Raw genomic sequence first — 25,263 nt, 5'->3', positions numbered from 1 at the left:
TTACAAAATGAACGAAAATGTACAATGATAAATATTACACTTGTTGAAAAAATAAATAGTAAATTTGATCCATTACCTTAGGTCGGGTGGTGATAAATTTGAACCTTATCTCAAATTTTTTTATGAAGTTTGCTTGTGAAATTTGGCAGCATATACGCAAATTAAATTAGTAACTAGCATGCACATATTCTACAATCTTGTTGTCCAACTAATTGATTTATATATTTGTTTTGTACTCTCTTTTTTCTTTTTTTCGAGAAACAGGAATTATATTATTAAGAACATTTTTGGGGATAACTTGCTTGATTGTATTTGTTATACACGAATTAAATAGGAGGTATTTATCGATGGATGACGAGATTGAGAATTTTCTTCAAAATCAAAACAATTTAATGCCTATAAGATATTCTTTTTCTGAAATAAAAAGAATGACGGATGGCTTCAAGAATAAATTAGGTCAAGGAGGATATTATTCTATGTTTAAAGAAAAACTTTGAAGTGGTCAACTTGTTGCGATAAAATTGTTAAGCAAATCAAAAGCTAATGGCTAAGATTTCATCAATGAAGTTGCAACTATTGGAAGGATTCATCATGTTAATGTGGTAAGACTTATTGGATTTTGCATGAAGGGATCAAAACAAGCTCTTGTATATGAATTCATGAAGAATGGGTCCTTGGATAAAATTATATTTTCAATTGAAAATAACACTTTGAGTTGTCAAAAAATGTTTAAGATTGCATTGGGAGTGGCTCAAGGTGTTGAATATTATATAGAGGCTGTGAATTGCAAATCTTACATTTTGATATCAAGCCACATAACATACTTCTAGACAAGAATTTTACTCCAAAAGTTTCAAATTTTGGCTGTGTAAAATTGTATTCAGTGGATGATGATGTTATTTCTCTCACAGCAGCACAAGGTACGCTAGGATATATGGCTGCTGAATTGTTTTATAAAATACCGGAGGTATATCATATAAAGCCGATGTTTATAGTTTTGGAATGATGGTAATGGAAATTATCGGAAGGAGAAAAAATTTGAATGTCTTTACCGAACATTTAAGTCAAATTTATTTTTCATCATGGATTTATGATCGATTAGACGAAGGAGATATCATGGAGCTTGGAGATGTGACAGAAATTGAAAACAAAATTCTGAGGAAAATGGTAATAGTAGCCTTATGGTGCGTACAGATGAAGCCCACAGATCGTCCTTCAATAAGAAAAGTCTTGAAGGTGCTTGAAAGTGAAGTTGAGCTCCTTGAAATGCCTCCCAAGCCTTCTTTCTCTGGAACTGTCAACTATATATAGTAAGAATTCTCGCGGCACAAGTGGCAATCGGCCTTCCTCAGCTACATCGTGGTCTTGCTAAATCTGATGCCCTTAAGTCGATTGCTTTTTCTGTATTTAGTTTTTTCTGCATTTAGTGTTTGGATTCTCTCTGCTACCTTGGTTTGTTTTGTTTCTGCTACTTCTCTATTTCCCTTAATGCGATCTCTGATGAAATGAATTATTTCTTCACGTATAAAAAATTGTAAGAAAATGTGAAATTTATTTTTCCCTTATTTTTTACAAAGAAAATGTGTTATATCTTATGTTATATTTTGAGGAAATTGTGAAAAATAACCTTCCTCATAAGCTCAATTCAAAAATATCATTTTTTTTATAATTTTAACTAGTTTTAGCTAATTTTTGACATGACTTGACAACAATACCCTTTAAACAATTTCAAACAAGTTAAAGTGGTTTCATTTTCTCTATCCCGCCATCAAGATAAAAATTTTAAAATTAAATTTCGATTTCTCTCTTTGGTCAAATACTGTTTATCTTGCCATTCGGAGATGATATCTAGTTCTTTCTTATTTTATTTTATTTTTTTAGATAGTGGATCTTGGGGTTCTCAAGGACGATGAACAACGATTTTACTCTTCTATGGTGATTACAGGCAACGTGATGAATTTGGTAATTAGATGTTTTCTGGTGATGACTTGTTTCGAAATGTGTGCTACGATGGAGATGCCTTTGTTGATGAGTTGGATCAGATTAGTTAAGATGATGGGTTTAGGGAAAAGAAATAGCTGAAGTATGTTTGATGAGTTTTATAATGGTTCATGATTTTGTTGTGTCTGATATTGGGATGATTGTTAAGCATATTTGCTGAAGATTTTGATTTTTTTTTATGAGATTTTGAATTGAAATTGTTCAAGAAATATTTTGTAAAGGGAGTATATTTTATTTTTGCATAAGGGGAGTGAGCAAGGCCCTCCCCGATAGGGATTTATTTTGTTTTGCTTTGGAGGGTTATGGAGTTTTGTAACCTATCTTTTATGAAATGCACAATTTCATGGCTTAGCAAAAAAAAAAAGTACATGTTTTAGGTTCTTGAGTTCATTGGTTTATGCATAGAATCTCAAAGTTAAGGAATTGAAATTAGTTAGATTGGTTTTTAAGTATTGCGAGATTCGTTTTTAAGCATTTCGTGATTGGTTTTTAGGCATTACGTGATTAGTTTTTGTAGACACTAAAAAATTTATAATAAAATTTTATAAACAATAAATAAACAATAAATAAACAAAAAAATAAAAATAATGAAAATAAAAAATGAAGTAAAAAAATAGAAGAGAGAGAGGGGTACGACAGGCAGGGTGCGGACGCACCCTGCCAGGCACCTCGCGTCTGGTAGGGTAGTGGAGGCACTACACTCGGCCAAAAAGTTGAGTGTATAAAGCCCCACTGTAGCCAGAAACAAAAAAAATCAAAGGGCCACAACCTGCAAACCTAGAAAATCCTAGCAACCAGCAACCAAAAATCCCTAGCAACCTTTTAGCAGTCGAAAAAAATACCACAATCCAGATATAAAAAAAAAAAAAAAAGAGATCATGAGGGGGCATCTTTGAGTGCTGCCGGTTGGGGAAAAGTTTAGAAAAGGAAAAAGTTTTAGGTGTTGTTGGCTGGATAGTCGGGTTTGGGGTTTTTGGTGAGTTTCAAACTGGGATTAACTGTCGCCAGTTGTGGAAATCAAAGATCTTGGTCCAATTTTGGGGTGCTGCTCGTTTTAGAGAGAGAGAGTTGGGGCCCGGGTTTGCACCAGTAAGAGAAGAGTGAGAGAGAGGAAGCCCGATCGGCGCTGATTAGGGGAGAGAGAGAGGACCGAGCGACATTCAGGGAGAAAGAGAGAGAGACGATCGGCGGTTTGGAGGGATCTGGAGCTTTGGGTGGTCAGCGGTAGGGTAGAGAGGGGTAGTGAGAAAGAGCTGACCGGTGCCTGGAATGGGAAAGTCTTTGGGTGACCGGTGAAAGGAAAGAAGGAAGTTTCTAGAGAGAGAGAGAGGAAAGGGTCCAGTGGTAGAGACAGAAAATTGGGGCAGAAAATGAAAGTATGAAGAAGGGGTTTTTATACCTAGGTATAAATCAAAACGGCACCGTTTTGAAAAAGGGTTGCAGCTAGAAACGGCACCGTTTTGGGAGAGAAGGAATTGAGTCCATGAAGTGGGTAAGCGGGCCATCTCCCAATCTGGGCTCTCTGTGAATAGGATTTGGGCCGCAGAGAAGCAAGTGGACAAAATTGAGTGGGTATTGAGCCCATAAAGGTAAACTCTTTGCCATGTTATTAAGGTCTGCAATAATTTGGGTTTGTTCATTTTGTTAGCTTTCGGATTTATTATTCAATTATTTAGGATTAGGATTGGAGTACTTTAATATAATGTTTTTTTTTAAGATTTTTAAGAGGTAATTTTTCAGATAAAGGGAGCAATATATATAAAGGAATATATATATATATATATATAAATAATATAACATAAAAATAAGAAAACTTGCATATTTAGTTAAGGAAAATTTAAATATAGGAAAGTACCTGTTAAAAATATTTAAAATTAGGAAAGTGAGGTCCATATAAAATATATATATATAATAAAATAATAATAAAATAACTAATAAATAAACAAATATAAATGATATAAAACATCAAGATATTGATTACGAGTGTAATGTACCGATGATGGGATGATCGGTCGGGACACGAGAAGTCGTAATCTCGAGCCCATATTCCCTAGGTTCGGAATCCGAATCAAGGCTCCACCAGTACGATGGGAGGACCTCGATTTCAGGATCCCGAAATTTTAATAAATAAAGAATTTGACTATACAAAAATTATTCAATAAAAATAATAAATAAATAACAATAGAATAAAAAATGTAAAGTATGAAAAAATAATGATAAGAAATAAAATAGAAAATGTGATAATAAAAAATAAAATGACAATAATAATTAAATAATAATAAATAAAAAAATAGATAATTGCATTAGCATAGCATACATATATATTGCATCATGCATATCATTGCATATAAATATTTCTATTTTCGAGTTTAAGCCCCGATGATGGGATCTTCCGAGGATCTTGCAAAGGCGGGTATTGCTCGGAAAGTTTCTTAGGTGAAAAGATGTCTTCGGATCCCACCAGTATGATGGGAGGGCTCGAGAAACATCCTTAATAAAAGACTTTTGTCCGAATTAGGTTCATTATGCACGAAAATATTATTTTAAAAGAAAACGTACGATGACCCCAGTGACGGGATTTATTCGTCGAAATTGCGAAGGTGAATTTCTCGAATAATTTCCTAGGTGAGAGAATACCCCGAGTCCCACCAATATGATATGTGGATTCGAGAAAATATTCTCGATAAAAGGTTATTCGTTTGACATTTTTATCTTACACCATGCATTTCATCTTACTTCACATTTGCATTCCATTTTAGGTTAAATAGGAGATAAAATAAGTGAATAATAGCTAAGGAAATAAAATGAACTTAAAAATTAAAGTCTAATAAGATAATCCAAAAATGGTACCGTTCATGTAATGGGCGTTCCGGGAGTGCTAATCCTTCTCCGGGCGTAACCGTACTCCCGAGCCTAGATCTGAAAAAAACGTAGACTAGTTTAAGGTTCTTTTGGTGGGCTTAAATCTAATTAAGACTCTGCCGATTAGAATCGAGTTAATAGGTGACCAATCACACCTAGCAAAACAGATTGGTGGTAACTCCTATTTTTTAGTGAGTTTTCACTCGCGTCTGGCGGTCGGGTTCCCGGACTTGCATATTACGATAGTTTTAGACATTGCGTGACTAGTTTTTAGGCATTGCGTGATTGATTTTTAAGTAATACCTAAGTCACACAATGCTTTAATAACTAGTCACGCAATGCCTTACTAAGAAGTCATGCAATGCCTTACTAACAAGTCACGCAATGCCTTACTAACAAGTCATGCAATGCCTACCAACTAGTCACGCAATGCCTTATCAGAAACTAGTCACGCAATGCCTTATCAAAAACTAGTCACGCAATACCTATCAACTAGTCATGCAATACCTTATCAGAAACAAGTCATGCAATGCCTATTAACTTGTCACGCAATGCCTTGTTAGAAACTAGTCACGCAATACTTTATAAAAAATTAGTCACGTAATGCCCAAAGTCAGTTACGTAATATCCAAAGTTAGTCACACAATGCTTAAAAACTAGTCATGTAATTCTTAAAAATACCAAAACTACTAAATTCCATTTAACAAGATCAACAACTTCAAACGATACACCATATTCCATTTAACAACATAATTAACGAATATGAATGCTCAAAATGTTCAAAAGTTTTTCTTCATATATCAAAAAACACTCCAAAATGTTTAAAAATGCTTAAAATGCTCATAGGTTTTTTTCATGTATCAAAAACTATTCCAAAATGCTCAAAATGCTTAAACGTTTTTCTTTCTAGTAAGGAATACTCTAGAGATTAATAGTCTGGTGAGGAAAGCTCAAAAAATATGAATTAGTTTGAGGTGCAAACCTAAACATACTTGACCCATTAATAGGTTTCAGGTTGAGACGTGGAGCCAAATAAATGGGTCGATTTTATTAAGGGTAATTTTGTTCAAATTTTAATTTTTTTGACTAAAAATAGTTAAAATTATGAGGAAGTTTATTGTCAAAAACACGTTATGCGTAGGGCCTATTTAAAAAAAGAACCCTTATATTTTTATGTATGTATGTCTATAGTATTAGTTGTTTAAACTTTTTGGGTGCAATTCATTTTCATATATAATTAACAGCTTTTACAAAAGTGCAGTCTTTGTCACTCTATATGCATGTTGTTTGTCCAAAATACTTCTAATAAAAGATTGTATAGAGCAGCCAAAGTAATTTGCAAAGTTCTATCCTAATTAAAATATTTTTAATAACACAAGTTAAGAAAATTAAATACCAAATTTATTGTAGTGAGTTTTTTCCCTTTGGCTCTAGACTTTAGCTTATTGAATTTTCAAAGGAAGATTTGCTTGCATTTGCGGCCACAGAACCATAAGCAGAGCAATCAAGATAAGATTATCTTAGTTCTTATTTAATCTTTTTTTTTTAAACTTTTTATACACATAAAAAATATCTAAAATATGGACTGATTAGTCCTTTCAGACTTAATAGATCGATGGTGAAATTTTAAGACTACACAATGAATTCATTGGATTACTCGAGTGGTTTTATTTATATCTTATTGGAGGCTTATATTAATCTCTCAACTTAGACAAATTATGAAGTAAGATTCCTTTTATGTCAGTTTCGTTATCAAACAGTTGCATACGATATTTCTTCACTTATTTCTGTTTGAGTAGAAAATCAGCTAAGAGCTATGATTGGCTTTGTGTTAAAGTGGTTGGCTTTAGTTAGTTGACTTGACTGACTTTTCGAACGAAGACAAGTGAGAAAGAAACACCGCACCATTTTCCCCATGAAGTATGAGTCTGTCAAAGTCTATGCCAATGGATTTTTAACAACACAAGTTGATGAAAAAATAAATAAATGCAAATTTATTACAGCGTGTTTTTTCAACTTGTTCAAAGGAAGATTTGATTTCAATTGCAGCGACAGATATAATTATCAAAGCAATGAAGATAACATTATCCTAACTCTTTTTAAATGTTTCTCGTTTAAACTTTTTTATACATAATTTTCCAAAAAAAAAACTTTTTTATACTTACAAAGAATAAATATAAGATATGGAGATTGATCAATTTTATTTAAAATAATTATTTTACATATTTGCGATGCAATTTTAAAATTCCAAAATTTATAACATTATTTAAGTCATATTACATATATTATATATTATTAAGGGATTATATTAATCTCCCTACTGTGCAGATCTACTTGAATGAATTACAAAGATATATTTTCTGTCAGTTTCACTACCAATAGGTTGGACACAGATTTTATTCGTTCTTGTTTGTTTGCCTGGAAAATCACCCACGAGCACTATGGCAGGCTTTGTGTTAAATGTGTTTTACAGTTTGGGTTTAATTAGTTCACTGACTTTCAAAAGCAGACTTGGTTAACAATAAAACTAGGAGAACATCATAGTGCTTCTTCGCAACCAAGAATTCATACGTGACCAATTGCAGTTGCCTTGAGAATTCCATTCCATTCCCCATTCCTCAAACCACATAATCTCATCATGAGAAACGCTCGCTTTATCCTCCCTCTTGTTGTTGTGCTTCTGTTTCATAACTTTGTTACTTCTTTGTCTGTAGAATCACCCAATATCACCACAGACCAATTGGCTCTTCTTGCATTGAAATCCCATGTAACTTTTGACCCTCAAAATCTTTTGGAGACCAATTGGTCGACTGCTACATCGGTATGCAATTGGATCGGTGTCACTTGCGGAGCCAAGCATCTCAGGGTCACAGCTCTAAATCTTTTTGGTATGGGTCTAGTCGGCACCATCCCACCTCACTTGGGAAATCTGTCTTTCCTCTCCAGGCTGAACATGAGAAACAATAGTTTTCATGGCTCATTACCCAACCAATTGGCGAATTTGCACCGGTTGAACAGTATAAATTTCGGTAACAACAACCTCAATGGAGAAATTCCGTCATGGTTCGGTTCCTTTACTCAACTTCAAAACTTGTTTCTGTATGGTAATAACTTCACAGGTGTACTCCCATCATCTCTGTGCTTTTTACCCAAGTTAGAGATATTGGTCTTAGATTATAATCAGATTTCAGGTTCCGTACCTCCCTCAATTTTCAACCTATCTTCATTGCAAGTACTTGATCTAAGCAACAACAAACTCTCTGATTCGATACCCTCCATTCCAGTCAACACTTCTTCGCTGCAACTCATTGACCTCTCCTTTAATCAGATTTCAGGTTCCATACCTCCCTCAATTTTCAACCTATCTTCATTGCAAGAACTTGATCTAAGCAACAACAAACTCTCTGATTCGATACCGTCCATTCCAGTCAACACTTCTTCGCTGCAACTCATTGACCTCTCCGTTAATCTTCTCAGTGGTAATCTCCCGTCAGATCTGTGTAATAGATTTCCTAATTTGCAAGGGCTTTCTTTAGGTGGGAACCTGCTTACGGGGAAAATTCCAACTAGTTTATTCAAATGCAAAGAGTTAATGGAATTGACCTTATCTTATAATCATTTTGATGGAAGTTTGCCTTTGGAAATTGGAAATTTGACTATGCTTAAGAAATTGCTGCTTGAGGGGATCAATCTCAAAGGTACATATGCATTGATAGACTATCTAAAGTTTCTTTGTCCATTGTTTTTTAACATAATTGTTTTTTTAAAAGAGAATTTAAGTCCATACTCTTTAAATAAGAAGATCATTCATTAATCAATAAATCAAATATTCAAGTGTATTTTTTTTACATAAATTTAAATATTACAAAATCATTTTTCTCCACGTTTGGATTGAGACTTCTATTTTTATTTTGTTTGTTCATGCAAAATAAAAAATTGATGAAGCGTTGTAAGAATCTACTTCTCAAATAAAGAAATAAAAAATTTGCAACTATTTTTTCTCTAGAAAAATGCTTTTTGAAACTCAATGTTGTATGGAGAATGTCTTTTGATTTATTTATCTGAATACGCCCCTGTTTTTCCTTCTTATTTTTTGTAGGATGAAATCACATGATTTATCCATTGAATGAACATTTTTTTTTGAAAAAAACAAGGAAAAGAAGTTGCTTGACACTGTTAATCTTTTAAATTTTTTTGTCTAAAAATAGAATTAGGCTTCTATAGAAATGGGCTTGCTAGAAGCCCAAGCTTTTTGCCATTTTCTATTTTTCCTTTGTAATTTAAAGATGTTAATTATATTTTACAGGGCAAATCCCATGGCAGATTGGTTCTCTTCTAAAGTTAGAGACACTTATCTGCTCAGAAAATAACTTAGAAGGACCTATTCCTTCAAGTATTGGGAATTTAACACTTCTTAAGGTCCTTAATTTTGAGTCTAACAGCCTGTCAGGTACACTATCTCTCTATGTTTTTTCCTTCTATTGACTCTCTCTAAGTTATTTCATTCTATTGACTCATGGACTACTTTGTGAGAGGTTAGCATTTATATCCCACATACTTTCCTCAGAGAAATATTTGAATATGAAACTTTTAGGTTGAGATTTTTTTATGCAAAAAAAAAAAACTTTGAGTTAGATTCTTTATTTAGAAAATATATGTATCTATTATTAAGCAAAATGTTTCTATATTGAAATTTCAAATATTAACTGTTGCCTGTAAATTGGTCAATCATTTTGATAGATTAAATTTTAGTTTACATTCAATTCACACACTAATTATAATAGAGGAGAATATTATTAAAAATTATAAATTAAAATATATTTGTACTAATTTGGATTCAAATAAGAATATTCAGTTTCATTGATTTTAAATGTGTTTAAAAGCTACGTAATTGGACAAATTCAAAAAGACTATGAGGAGCACACCAAAAAAACTCATACATACATGTTGGTCACTATGTAAATTAAAAAGTCTACGTTAATGAGTTTACATATATATATATATATAAACATCCCACTTTTAAGTGATGTAAGATATTACGTTCACATGAGAACCTTGGAAATTTTAGTGGTCCCAATAGGAGGACTGAAACTTTTGTTGGACTACTCAGCTTCTTTCCTCAAAACACATTACAACAAATTTAACTTAAAACAGTACATTTTCAAAAAAAATTTTAAAAATATTTTTAATAACATTTTTTTATATTTTTTGAAACATTTTAATTTTGTAGATTTAATTTTATTATATAAATTTTTAAATATATTATGAACAAAATGTAAAAATAGAAATTGCATACACCAACAAAAGTTACACTATTTTATATTGCTAATAAATGTGACAAAAGTGAAATTAAAAGTTTAAATAACTGCACTTTTTAAAATTTTACTATACAAAAAAATATATCACCTAAATAAGTGTGATTAAAACTCAATTTTTTTATAGTAACATTTTCAATATGAATATTATAGTTTGTAAGACCTGTGAAACAATGAAAGTAAGGCTGTGAAAAAAAATTAATTTATGCATTGGCAGGTACACTTCCATTTCAGATTGGCAACCTACAGAATCTAGAAGTGTTGGACTTGGTAAATAATAGCCTTACTGGTTTCATCCCTCCATCAATCTTTAACATCTCAACTGCAAAGTCTATTGGGCTTAATTTCAATCGCTTCTCAGGCCAGCTGCCATCAACCACAGGCCTTGGACTTCCTAAACTGCAAGCGCTTCATCTTGCAGTAAATGAACTGAGTGGGCCAATCCCGAGCTCTATCTCCAATGCCTCGCAGCTTATTTATCTCCAATTGTTGAATAATTCTTTTTCCGGAGTTATTCCTGACACCCTTGGCAATCTAAGATATTTAAAACGCCTCGACCTAAGTCATAACAATTTAAGTAGTAATCCTTCATCTCCAGAATTGAGCTTTCTCCCATCATTGACAAACTGCAAAGATTTGAACGCGTTGATATTTGATGGTAATCCCTCGATCAGAGGCGAACTTCCAGCTGCTCTTGGAAATTTATCTGCTTCTCTAACCCTTTTCTATGCTTCTCTTTGCAACATTAAGGGCAGCATCCCAAGAGAAATTGGTAACTTAACCAGGTTGTTATGGTTGGGTCTTGACCACAATGACTTGACTGGAAAAATACCTACTACAATCGGAAGATTGAGAGATTTGCAAAATGTCGATCTTGGAAACAATAGGCTTGAAGGATCCATTCCATTTGAGTTATGTCATCTGGAGAAGTTGGCGTACTTGTCTCTCGCAGGTAACAAACTATTTGGACCGATTCCATCATGCTTAGGTGATGTCGTTTCTCTAAGAAATCTTTTCTTAGACTCCAATAATTTTACCTCAATACCGTCAACCTTGACAAGACTTGATGGTATCTTGTTCCTAGAATTGTCTTCAAATTCTCTAAGCGGCTCTCTCCCAGATATTGGAAAGTGGAAGGTCGTGACCAATTTAAATTTGTCAGATAATCAGTTCTCAGGTTCTATCCCAAGCAGCATTGGTGATCTCAAAGACTTAACTCATGTCTCCTTTTCTGGTAATGTCTTACAGGGTTCTATTCCTGAGTCTGTAAGTGAGTTAATAAGTTTGGAATTCTTGGATTTGTCAAGAAATAATCTCTCAGGAATGATCCCCAAGTCCTTGGAGCAACTTTCCTATCTCAAATATTTCAATGTCTCTTTCAATAGACTAGAAGGGGAAATTCCTAGTGGAGGATCATTTGGCAACTACTCAATTCAATCATTTATGGGGAATAAAGCCTTGTGTGGTTCACCTCGATTGCAAGTCCCACCTTGCAAAACGAATCCCTCTAGAAGGTCCAAGATGGGTACTGAGCTTTTAAAATATATTCTACCAGCAATTGGCTCAATAATATTGATATTGGCCATGGTTATAACTTTTTTACGACGTCGAAATCGGAAAGCTGCAGTGCCAACTGAAGAAAATTTGCTAGTATTAGCTGAATGGAGAAGAATTTCTTATCATGAGCTGGATCAAGCTACAGATGGATTTTCTGAAAGCAATTTACTTGGAGTAGGGAGTTTTGGGTCAGTATACCAAGGGACTCTCTCAAATGGTATGAGCATTGCAGTAAAAGTCTTTAATGTAAATGTCGATAGAGCCCTTAAAAGTTTTGATGTTGAGTGTGAGGTCCTTCGTAGTATTCGTCATCGAAATTTGGTCAAAATCATCAGTAGTTGCTCTAACATTGATTTTAAAGCCTTGGTACTTGAGCTCATGCCTAATGGAAGCTTGGAGAAGTGGTTATATTCTCACAACTTTTTTCTGGATATTTCGCAAAGGTTGAATGTAATGATGGACATCGCATTGGCATTGGAATATCTCCATCATGGTCATACCCCTCCTGTAGTTCATTGCGATTTAAAGCCTAACAATGTCCTCCTAGATAAAGATATGATTGCCCATTTGGGTGATTTTGGCATTGCAAAACTCTTAGGAGAAGAGGATTTAATTCAAACCATGACGCTAGGAACTATCGGATATATGTCACCAGGTGATGGTTTTATTTTATTCTCACTCTTAGATGATTTATATTTCTCCTCTTATATGTTTACATGAACATGCATGCGTATATGTTGTCTTTAGATTCATCACTAAATTTTAAGTATTTTTTTCATTATCTTGCAAAAACAATGAATATTTTTTATGATGAATTTAAATTAATTTTCAAAACAGAATATGGATCAGAAGGGATTATTTCTACAGAAGGTGATGTGTATAGTTTTGGTATTCTTCTTATGGAAACCTTCACAAGAAAGAAGCCCACGGACGAAATGTTTATGGAAAAGACGAGCTTGAAGTGTTGGGTGGAAGAGTCATTACCATATGCAGTAGTTCATGTTGTAGACACTAATTTGCTGAATAATGGAAAAAGTGAAAGCTTAGCAGCGAATGAGTGTGCGTTATCCATTTTGCAATTGGCGCTGGAATGTTCAACGGAGGTACCAGAGAAGAGGATTGATATGAAAGAAGTTGTTGCTAGATTGATGAAAATCAAAGTCACGTTCTTACAAGAAGTTAAAAAAATTTAATTAATAAAAGACCACAAATAGGGTTTCTAGTTTCCATGCAATTTATATAAAGAAGGTATTTTTTCTTTTTTCACTCCATGTGAACTCAGATAAAGCATTGGACAAGTGCAGTAGTCACAAAGTTGGGGATAATATCTCCCAGCATGTTTCTCTTATTGTCATATATGTCTGTAAGCTACTCGTCAAGATATATATATGTGTGTGTATGTCTAATGTCTGTAAGCATCATGTGGATTGGTTAAATATATACTTGGCTTGAATTAAGACAAACAAAAAAAAATGATGTTGAATAGTTTGAAAAAAATTTGCATACTACACAAAAGCAAGTAAAGAATTTTTTTTTCTCAGCCAAAAGTAAATTGTATTATGTATTTAAGAATTGATACATGAAATTGGTCATTGGCAAAGAGCCAGACCATGAGAAAAGACAAAGGGATTTGACCACCTTGCACAAATACTCAGTTCATACACATGACTACAGTACATAACATCATTCCTCAGAAATTTAAATGAAGCAGCAAGACAACACCATAACAGACATTAACAGCTCGAGACTCTGCAGGACAGAAAAGGTCTAATAATGGCAAAGCAAAAATAACCTCCCTTCTTGTGTAATGTGCTCCCACCAGAATAGCAACAAAGGAAAATTCCACACAGGGTTACTAAAAAATAGACTCCAGAAAAACTCAAAATAGGGCAAGGTAACTCCCTTGCTTACACATAGTCAACATCTCCAGATATAGCATACAGATGCAATACCATAAAAGGCAGTCAAAATATGAAATTAAAAAATAAAGTAAATTGTGAAAAATAGCCAACCTCATAAACTTATTTAAAAAATAATCTTGAATATAAAGTTAACTGTTTTTACTCAACTTTTGTTATGACATGACAAAAATACTCTTAAAACTCTTTAAGACAAATTAGATGCTTTCGATTTCTCTCTCATGCCATCCCAAACACTAGCCATCCAGCTCTTTCATGCCTTTTAAACATTCAAAACCATGTTTTTGGTTTACTCATCTTTCTTTTCAAAAATTTTAATAATAAAAAGAATTTAAATAGAGGAAAGGAAAGGAATGTTTCAACATTTTGCATCCCTCTTGAAATAAACAAAATGTTCCAATTTTTTCAAATTCGGTGCAAAATTGAAAAAAAAAAAGAAATTGGAAAAAAGGAAAGAAGAAGAAGGTGAAAAAGAACTATAGCGAAGAAAATGGTTTTGCATTTTGGTTGCTTTCGTCCATCTTTAATTTGGTAAAATCTCATTAAAAATTCTAAAAACGTCTTTGCCAGATGATTTTGTTGATGAATCGCAAAACTTTGTCTCACTTCCTAATGATTTTGTAAAAAAAATGTTCAAGAACTTTACTGGAAAGATATTCTCTACTATATGCGGAGGCCTTAAGAGATGATTGCAACATTTTTTTAATATGACAACTTGTTTTTGAACAGGACGTGATACAACTTTTTTGGAGCAAAATACATTAATCCCCTTAACTTTTGGTCATAACTACATATAGGTCCCTTAGTTTTCAAATTGAGCACTCCATCCCAAACTTGTAAGCGATGTTAATATCTAAATGTGAAATGTTTAAAATGTTCTTCTTTTTTCACTCTGTTTCATTCTCTAAAGCAATTGACGACGCTCCTCACCCTAGCACCATCTTGGACTTGCCAAGGCTCCCTGGTGTCATAAGAACACTATATTTGGGCAGGGAGCCCTTCCAATGCTCGTCACTCTCGTAGTCAAATCTAGACAAAAAACGCTAGATCCGCGTTCCTCAGCAATAGGAGCCCTTCCAACGCTCGTCAACACTGCGGGAATGTTTGATGTGGCATTCCCTCACTAGATTCGACCTTGGGAACGTCGAATCTAGCGCTTCTGTGGCTAGATCTAGTTAGGGAACGCCAAATCTAACATTCCCTAACACTGGGGAGCCCCTTCATCACTCATATGCATTGCAAGAATGCCAAATCTGGAATTTTCTATCTAGATTTGTTGTTCCTGTAGTCAGATTCATTCTAAGAACGTTTGCTGTCACTGCCATCTATGTCGGAGAAAATTTAGTGAAAGACGGAGAGAGAATGTTGGGTAGAGAGAAATTGTATTTTATATAGTGATAATTTTTAAAATTAATGACTAGTAAAATTATCCTAAAAATATCATTACGTCATCAAATTAACGAAAAACTTATGTGTCCAAAGAAAATATTCTTTTAGGGTGGAGTTTTTATTTTAAAAATTAATAGATTCATGTATAATTATGATAAAAAATTAAAAAAAAAGTGAATTTCAAACATCTTTACCTGATTATCATGATCAAAAGGTACTAAATCCCTGTTTTGAAAAAAAAACCAGGGTGGTTTATGGTTACGTTACAAAATTAGTACGTGAGTTGGTATTCTTTCTAGAAATTACAGGCTTTAGCTCTGCAAAAATTCCCTTGTTTAATTAGGTGGTTCTTTTTCTAGGTTGTTGTCAACATTGCATCGTTTTTTCTTAAGAATAGAGAACTTACTGGTGGGTGTCCGTGCAATCATGTTTTGGCAGATATAGCTTTGACAATTGTTAGGATAGTCTTGAATTGTGATTTAATTAGGATTGTTTAATTCTAATTAAACTAATATACCTTATTAAATAGTCTTTAAATCTAGTTAGACTAGAATAACAATTCCTAATTATATTAGGATAAAGATTATTGTACTATAAAAGAACCCTATGAGGTTAAAGAATAATCATCACTTAGATTTAGAGAGAGTGATTTGGGTGTACATGGGATAAGGGTTGAGAGTTTGAGATTGTTCTTGTAATCTCCGGATTTTTCTCTTAGTGGATTTTTTTTTATTGCTATGCCCGTGAATATAGGTCATCAAAAGATCAAACCACGTAAATTCTTATGTTCTTAGTTTATCCTACACCAAAATTATTGCTACAGAAGGTGATGTGTATAGTTTTGGTGTTCTTGTTATGGAAACCTTCACAAGAAAGAAGCCCACAGACGAAATGTTTATGGAAATCCGTTGAAAATCCATTGGAAATTTGAATTTTTGCCCTTTTTTTTAGAAATCCGTTGAAAATTTCCAACAAAATTTCCGTTGGAAAAGGCAATTCCAACGGAAAGTTTCCAACGAAAAATTCCATTGGAAAACATATTTCCAACGGAAAATTCGGTTGGCATTTCCAACGAAAATTTCTGTTGGAAATATGCTTTCCAACGGAATTTTCTGTTGGTAATAGTTTGACCTATTATTTTTATAATAAATTTTCTGAAAAAATTACCATTTTTGTTTCCAATACTAAATTTAATTCCGCATTCAACTGTAAAATATATTAAATAAAAACACATTACAAAATTGAGATTCAAGTCCTAACATCTAATTATAAATTATCCTTAACACACAATATATAATATAGTTTGATACATATGAATATTAAATATAACATCCTTAAAATTTATCCAAGTGTTTGCTCTGAAAATTATACATCATGTGAGGGAAGTTTTTTTCTTACTTGTCAAGTTTTGAAGGTCCCGCATCGCCAAGGGTTGAACGCGCATTACTCATGAACATGGTTTCCATACGTGCCATAAATTCACTCATGCCTTCCGCCATCACATTTCTCATTTCTTCACGTATTTCCCCACATATTTCCTCACGTATCTTATTCAAGTTTTGTGCAAGATTTTCCATTTTTTCTTCCAATGCATTTGCAGGACTGTTAAAGTTTGAGTTGAGAGGGCCACATGCAGACTCAGATGTTGCTATATTGGATTGTATTCCAGTTAGTAAGCTGTCGCAGGGACACGAGTGCCAAACCCATACACATGAGTGCGTGTAGTCTCCTTCCCTCCAATTACTTCAGTCCAACCATGTGGATCAAATTCCGGCTGAGAAGATGACTCATCGCCATACTTCTGCGATAGTACATAATTATACATTTCCTACATAAAAACCATCATTAATGATTAATATTGAAGCAGAACATCAACTTAGAAGAAATAGTCAACATTAATGAATTTTTACTTACACTTTTAGACTTTGACTTGTTATCAATAAAATCACCATGACCCCTTGAGCGCTTATGAGTATCGATTGAAAACTTCCAAGAAGGTAACATCTCATTTCAACTCAATTGCCTGCATTTATTTTCAACTATATATAGTCAATCATAATCGATATATAAATATATATATATNATATATATATACATATATATATTTTTTATTCTACATATATATAACATGTATAGCAAAACCGAAATCCAATATATATGTAAACAATTTAAATGAAATTCATGGGAAAACATACATATTAATTCTGAGTAACATTAATTCATACCATCCTTTTTGCATGAACCACAAATGGAATTGAACCGCCAGTGTGCTTTGGAATGCTTCCTTCTTTTGGCGTTAAACAATTTTGCCTTACTTTTCGTGATTTGTTTTACCACTCTTCTGTACCCCATACTGTATCGATCAGGGTGTCCCATATTTCATTTGTGATCCATTCCTTCGACATGCCTCTGCATTCTGTAATGTTGTTAGTTTTAGCTTCAGTCATTGCTTTATGCCTTTCTTCTGAAAGCATGTCTCTTAATCGATCGGAACAAATTTTTTCCTATATGCGTCGAACTACAACATCTTTATTTGCAGACCAAACACACTTTTCCTACAACATAATGTAATACAATAATTTAACAAAGTTATACAAATTAATGGAAAAGTGTACGCTTAACAAATATATAACAAACATAATACCTGAAATTTTCTAAATATTAACTCTTTCATATCATTAGGGACTTTCCTCCATGTCGACCATGGACCATGAAAGTGATTTTTGATGATCCTTGTTATTGTAGATGTGACCCCTCTCTAAAAAAAAGTGCTTGCAAAATATTTCAAATAATTGTATATATTAAAATTAAAAAAATTATAAATTGAGTTGAAAAATATAACAAGTTTAACAAGATAACATACCTATTCCCAATAGGAGTTATACGCAGTCTGTTCGATGGATCTACAGGAGTCTGTAGTCCTACACTGGGTCCTTTACCTCTTGATCTTGACGATTCCTCATTTGCATTTCCACTAAGATCAATAGATGGGGATCTTGTAATATCATGTGTAGATGTCTCATTTTCTACTTGCTCTGCAAATGCATCGTACAAAGACTGTGTCTCAAATGGCGCATCAGTATTCTGCTGCTGCACCTGTTGTGGAATGGATATATCATCACACGCTTGGGAACTTGTAAGCATAGCCATACTTCCCATTGCATATGAAGACCTAGGTCTCAGTTTTGATTGCTTCCCTTTAACCATCATTCCTACAATTTCCAACGTATTGTTAAAATCCCATTAGCAATTATTATTAATATGATTATTATTATAACAGAATAAAAATATCAATTCACAGTAATGACACATATAATTCTTAAAATTTAGAAGCAAAGCAGCAATTATATATTAACTAATTTCAACATTTAAATCTCGATTTTAACTCAAACGTTCTAATTTTACATCATGTCAAAATACTTTAATATTGTAAAATTTAAGTTCAACAATACCGTAAAAATAAAATATTAAACCAATATCCTACGTGGCTACAGTCATCATTCACTTCCTTATTAATCAAACTCATGTTCTACATTATTATCACTATCATCATTATAAGTTTCACAATCGTCGTGCTCCACATGATCTTCATCTTCATCTTCATCTTCGTATTCATCTTCATCTTCATCTTCATCATCATCTTCATTATCTTCTCTTTCCATGTCGTCTTCTTCATCTTTATCTTTATCGATATCATCTTCTTCATCCTCAATCGATAGATTAACCTCTTCATAATCACCATTCGCTAACTCTGTTAAATCAACTTCCTCTGATTGAGTACTAGTAATTGAATTGGACACATCTTCTTGGTATACTCCTTCATTCAAATCACTTTGATTTTCTCTATCACCACTAATAGGAATTTGAAATCTACTCCTAGCTTTTGTTTTAAATACTGCCCACCAATCACGTCGATCTCTTATTCTTGATGGATAACTACTATAATAAACTTGGTGAGCTTGGGCAGCTAAAACAAATGGTTCATTACTAGCCAGTATTGAGTTGTAACTGACATCAACAAGACCATGTAATCGATCTACCTTTATTCCTTTTTCAGTATCAAACCAATGACACTTGAATAGAACAACTCTATTCCCTATACCAAAATACTCCAACTCGATTATAACCACTAAGATGCCATAAAAGTCATGCTCATGATCATTGTAAAAACTTCCTTTTATGCAAACCCCACTATTCATTGTCTTACGATTTTGGCCGTAATCTAAGGTGTGAAACTTGAAACCATTTACAAAATATCCACTATAACACCTTATCATCCGTCCGGGACCATAAGAGATTTCAATTAAACGTTGGTCTATTTCCTCATTATGCTTTGCAAACTACAAGGATATTTTACAAGAGAATAAAATAATAAATTACATAATAAAAAAGAAATGGATTAATTAAAAGTTCACTTCTATGTTAAGGAAACTTACATAATTTTTAAACCATTTAACGAATCTCGCATCACATACTTTCTCCAATTCCTCTTCCGAAATTTCCACAACATCTCCCTTCACAATTTCATCAAATATCCTATCATAATATCCATGACTACGTGATTAACTTCAATCTTATTATAGGATATTAACAAGTTAAAAAAGTAATGGTACTTACTTTATATATGGCAGCATCTCTTCACAATTCATTAAAACATATAACTCCACAGCATAAAACTTATCGTCATCTAAAAATCGAGATTTATCACATGAACCAAAAGCTCGCCCCGGGTGAGTGAAAATTGAAAGACGACCCATAAAGTCCATCTATCCCCCATCATCATTACGTGGCACTCGATTTACTCTTGTTCGCACAGTAGGTTCAAAATACCATGAACAGAATGAGGAAACTTCCTTGATAACATAAGCCTCACATATAGATCCTTCAACAGAGGCACGATTTTTTACTTTCTTCTTCAACTGTTGCAAAAACCTAACAACCACAATATTCATCAATCTTATGATGTACTTTTAACTCTTCAAAATAAATATATGAAAACAAATATTAATTATTTTACCTCTCAAATGGATACATCCATCGATACTGGACGGGTCCACCAACCCTGGCCTCGTAAGGTAAATGAATTGACAAATGCTCCATCAAGTCAAAGAAACCTAGAGGAAATATCCTCTCTAGTTTGCATATAATTTCACATATTTTTCCTTGCAATGTTTCCATATGATCAATAGGTATTTCAGTTGTGCACAAATCCCTAAAAAATTGAGATATCTTAGTAATTGAATCCCAAATTGTTTGAGGCAGCATATCACGAAATGCAATTGGGAGCAATCGTTGCACAAAAACATGACAATCATGACTTTTCATCCCATAAAATTTTTCAATAATCTCATTAACACACCGAGAAATATTCGACACAAAATCATCTGGTAATCTCAATTGTTTAACCCAAGCACAAACATTTCTTATTTCCTCCTTATTTAATGTGTAAGCAGCCTTGGGCTTGTACAGTTTTCCATTATTTTCCACCAATTCCAATTTTGGCCGCTTGCAATATACCTTCAAATCTTGTCGTGCCTTTATGTTGTCCTTTGTCCTTCCTTTAACATCCATCACTGTGTTGAGTATATTCTCAAAAAAATTACGTTCAATATACATAACATCTAAATTGTGACGAATAAGAAGCGTATGCCAATAAGGTAGAGACCAAAATATACTCTTCTTCACCTAATTATGACAAACACCATATCTTGAACTCTTTCGCTCACCATATTTTGTTCCGAATGGGAGATGAGGAAGCTCATTCAAATGTGTCAATATTTCTGCGCCTGATAATCGAGGAAATGGTAAGTCATATTCAACTCTTTTTTTAATAAATTTGTCTCTCTGCCTCCTAAAAGGATGATTAGTTGGTAAAAATTGCCGATGACAATCAAAGAAACAAGGTTTCCTATCATGTTCCAATATGAAAGATTTAGAATGTTCCATGCAATATGGACATGATAATCGTCCATGTGTACTCCACCCTGACAACATACCATAAGTAGGAAAATCATTAATTGTCCACAATAATGCTACCCTCATATGAAAATTTTGTTTTCTATATGCATCATAGGTCACAATACCTTCTCTCCACAATAAAGTCAGCTCATCAATCAAAGGCCTCAAGAAAACATCTATATTTTGACTTGGACTTTTCTTACCCGAGATAACCATGTTAAGAAATATATATTGTTGTTTCATACACATCCATGGGGTTAAATTATACACACAAAGCATTACTGGCCAAACAGAATACGGCTTGGCAATCGATCCAAAAGGGTTGAAACCGTCAGCACATAACCCGAGTCTTACATTTCGAGGTTCCATTGCAAAGAATTCATGTGTGCGGTTGAAGAGTTGCCAAGCCTCACCATCAACAGAGTGTCTAAGGAGTCCATCATCACTGTGGTGTTGCGCATGCCACGTCATATGTTCAACAGTTTTACACGACATATAAAGCCTTTGGAGCCTCGGTATAAGTGGCAAGTAAGGCAAAATCTTGTAAGGAATTTTCTTATGCCTTCTCACACTTGAATTCCTCTGTTTATACCGAGGATGTCCACATACTTGACATTGCTCAAATGTAGCGAATCACTCATAAAATAACATGCAATTGTTCTTACAAGCATCAATTTTGATATATCCCAAACCAAGCTTTGCTACCTTCTTCTTCATCCTATAAAAGTCGATAGGTAAATTCTCATCAGATGGCAACATATTCTTTATTATCTCCAACAGTCGATCAAAACATGATTCACTCAAATTGTACTCCACCTTAACATTTAACAGTTGCGACATAGCTGAAAGCGTTGTGTGCTTTGTGCAACCTACCCACAAAGGTTCCTCTGCATTGCTTAACAAAGAGTAAAAGGAAGACACATTTGGATTGGGATCTTCTTCCATAAAGCTAGAGTCATTTTCAGAACGATGGTTGAAAGCAACTTCGAGACGCATAGCATCCCTAACCATTCTAGTATATGGATTTTCTATTTCATCTTCATATGTAGGTTCTCGAAAAGCAGCATCTCCCTCAAATCTAAGGGATGGTTCAACTCTAGATCTACTTCTTGATGATTTTCCAACATGATCTTCCCCATGTAAACTCCAAATTGTGTAAGCCCTAGTAAAACCACGGTTTAGGATGTGTTCTGTGACTTTATCTTTATCTAAGAACTTGTTGTTACTACATCGTGTGCAAGGGCATCTAATTTTATTCTTCCACATAAATGTAGTCTTCGAACATGCGAAATTAATAAATTCAGTAACTCCATTTACAAATTCAGCTGTAATGAATCCATTCTGTAATCGACGGTACATCCAAGAGCGATCTCCCGACATTTTATAATCCTAAGTATCATAGAATATCATTATTAAGACTAATTTGTATTGATGGAAACAAAACAATTTGTTAAACCCTACATTCCAATATGTATTATATATATATATATATGTATATATTCAAAATTACATATATTTTGCAAAGTATCCCTTATAGNTCCAATATGTATTATATATATATATATATGTATATATTCAAAATTACATATATTTTGCAAAGTATCCCTTATAGTATAAATTATTGCGTACATGAATTATCCGTTAAACCTAGGAAAATGGTTTATAATTATTAGGATAGCATCAGATTGAACAGCATGAGTATTGCGGATGGGTCAAAATATATGTACTATTATCCGTTGGAAAGGCTAGTATCATTTATATATAAAATTGAAGTTTAACGGGGGTGGTCAGTTCTCAAATACCAACATTTAATTGCTTGTGTGTTTATCTTACTCACCTCGAAAATTAAACCAAAACCCAATCTTGTTTTGAAGTAGACCGAACACAGGTTTGATGCTTCCAAAGCCGACCTTAGCCTTTGACTGAAGTTAAAGCAATGAAACGTTTAGGCTTGTAACCATAAATCAAATAATTAAAACACAATAACATCATTAAAAATACATAGGGCGCATCAATTGATAAACAAATCATGATAAACATCAAATAAACAAGATGTACAAAATTAACCCCTAGGGCTAGGAATGTCAACGGCTCATGTACCCTATAATTTTCCTAAACCCGAACCCTAACCCTATTACATTTTTACTACCTTATAATTACTCTAACCCGTTTAAAAATCTGATTATATTAAAAAATTATTAAAATCTTCTTTATACAATTTCTCAATGTATACCCGAATCTGTATACATATACAATAATATTTATCTACGTATTTCATAAAATTAACTACACATTAATTTTTCTTCCATAAAAAAATTTAAATTAAAATTTAAATAATCAAAAAGAAATATCTTAAACTTAAAATTAAATAATATAAAATTAAATAACTAAAAATAAATATATGGGGAACCAGACAACAGCATTATCACCAAATTCACAAGTCTGAAAGTACTAATTGTAATCTGGGGTAATGAAAAACTCTCTCATAAACTAAGGACAACATCGACATTGGCATGTAAAATTAATTTGTAGGGTATCAATTTTCAGAAACATACAGCCATGGTTGAAGCATCAAATCTTGTTTGCATAACAATTATTAAGAATGAACCTAGTTTAACAAAATCCTATACCAAAATCTCAGCTGGGGAATAACAATGGCGTGGGGCTTGGGACGACACAGAGGCAGCCGATAGGGAGTGGCTGTGGCTGGGCAACTGGGGAGAAAATTCAGATAAACCGATGAAGGAGTCGAGCTTGGCGTGGTAGGCCAGCAACTAGGGAAGAACAAGGGTGTGGAGCTTGGGGAGACACCCACGCAGTCGGTAGACCTTGGCTGTGGCTGGGCTGTTGGAGAGAAAAGGCAGATCAATAGATGAAAGACCCGAGCTTGGCGTGGTAGGCCGGCAGCTAGCTGTAAACACCATATTTTTTATGTTAAAAAAATTAATAACAATAATACTTAACTAATAAAAAAATAAAAAAAAATATTGTCAGGGCACGGACGCCCTGCCAGTACCAGTATCACCACTACAATGCGAGATGCACAAAATTCGCGTCTGGCAGAGTAGTGGAACGAAGCCTTGCACATACCACAACCCATCAAAATTCACAAGTGTAGCACAGGGGATCCGAGGGCCAAAAACTCAATTGTAAAAATTCCTAAAAATCCCTAGCAACCCAAAAACACACAAAGCCAAAATCAATTCCCTAGTCTAGCAGCCAGAAACCTCAATCCACAAACCAAATAATACCAAACAATACAAAAAAAATCTGAATATGAAAAAAATATATATATAGAGAAATAGAGCTTTGGGTGAAGTGATGCCAACCATCAGTGGGAGTTTAGGGAGTTTGGGGTTTGTACCGTCAATTTTAGAGAGAGTGTTGGGGCATCAGGTTTGCTTCCGGCGAAAAGAAGAAGCGAGAGAGAGAATATCTGAGTTGTTATGCCGTCGGTTCTAGATAGAGCTGAGGCGATTCGGCCTTGTGTCACCGGTTGGAAAAGGAAGAAGCGAGAGAGACAAGATCTGGGTTGCTGTGCCGCCAGTTCTAGAGAGAGCTGGGGCTTCGGGCTTGTGTCGTCGACTGAAAAAGGAAGAAGCCAGAGCGGACCAGATCTAGGTTCTTGTGCCGTCGGTTCTAGAGAGAGCTGGGGCTTCAGCCTTGTGTCACCGGCTGGAAAATGAAGGCCTTGAGAGAGAGAGTTGTAGGTCGGGGAAGAACATCCGGTGAAGGAGTCGATTGAAGTAGGGAAGGAGTGACACCCGAATAGAAGAAAAGAAAAAAAGGAAACAGAAGGGTCGAAGGGGGTGGGATGGGTTTTTAATTTTTATTCCTTTTTTAATTATTTTAACATAGAAGACTATTACATAAATATTTAACATTTGGATTAATGTGCTAAAAACACATTTTGCTATATAAATTTTATAAGTATTAAAATTATCATTTTCATAATATTAATATCAAATAAAAAATAAATAAATATTAAAATGTTTATAGTGTATCTAAAAAATAGTAATTATGTTTTTTTAAATAAATCGAATTTATATAAAACATAGTTATCAAAAGACCTTATAATTTAACTAATAATCATAAATTTATTGATTATATGAATTAATTTGTCCTTATTTACATGAAATTTAAAAAAATTGCTAAGTAAAAAAACTATTCTAATCTCACAACTTCTTTTTAAATTATTAAGTTTATATATTAAAAATTTATATAAACAAAAGTATATATATTATTTAGTAATTACTTTATAA

At 33.6% G+C, this 25,263-nt stretch overlaps 1 protein-coding gene across 4 annotated transcripts in view; it reads left to right on the top strand.

Moving 5' to 3' along the window:
* LOC18594311 (probable LRR receptor-like serine/threonine-protein kinase At3g47570) overlaps positions 7,226–25,263 on the top strand; it is a 31,342-nt gene continuing 13,304 nt past the window's right edge. For 2 of the 4 annotated variants that reach the window (XM_018124824.1, XM_018124823.1), the window contains exons 1-3: positions 7,226–8,561; positions 9,170–9,313; positions 10,396–12,390. In XM_018124824.1, the coding sequence (XP_017980313.1) occupies positions 7,502–8,561; positions 9,170–9,313; positions 10,396–12,390 (3,199 nt within the window). In that variant the 5' untranslated portion in view covers positions 7,226–7,501. Of the gene's footprint in view, positions 8,562–9,169; positions 9,314–10,395; positions 12,391–12,572; positions 13,059–25,263 lie in introns of those variants that run through there. The other 2 variants (XM_018124825.1, XM_018124822.1) reach the window with 2 other exon arrangements.

This window comes from Theobroma cacao, chromosome 7, assembly GCF_000208745.1.
Source record: "Theobroma cacao cultivar B97-61/B2 chromosome 7, Criollo_cocoa_genome_V2, whole genome shotgun sequence".
NCBI classification, from domain to species: Eukaryota; Viridiplantae; Streptophyta; class Magnoliopsida; order Malvales; family Malvaceae; genus Theobroma; species Theobroma cacao.
The sequence above is the reverse complement of the archived record's forward strand: the minus strand, read 5'-3'. Positions and strand labels throughout refer to the sequence as shown.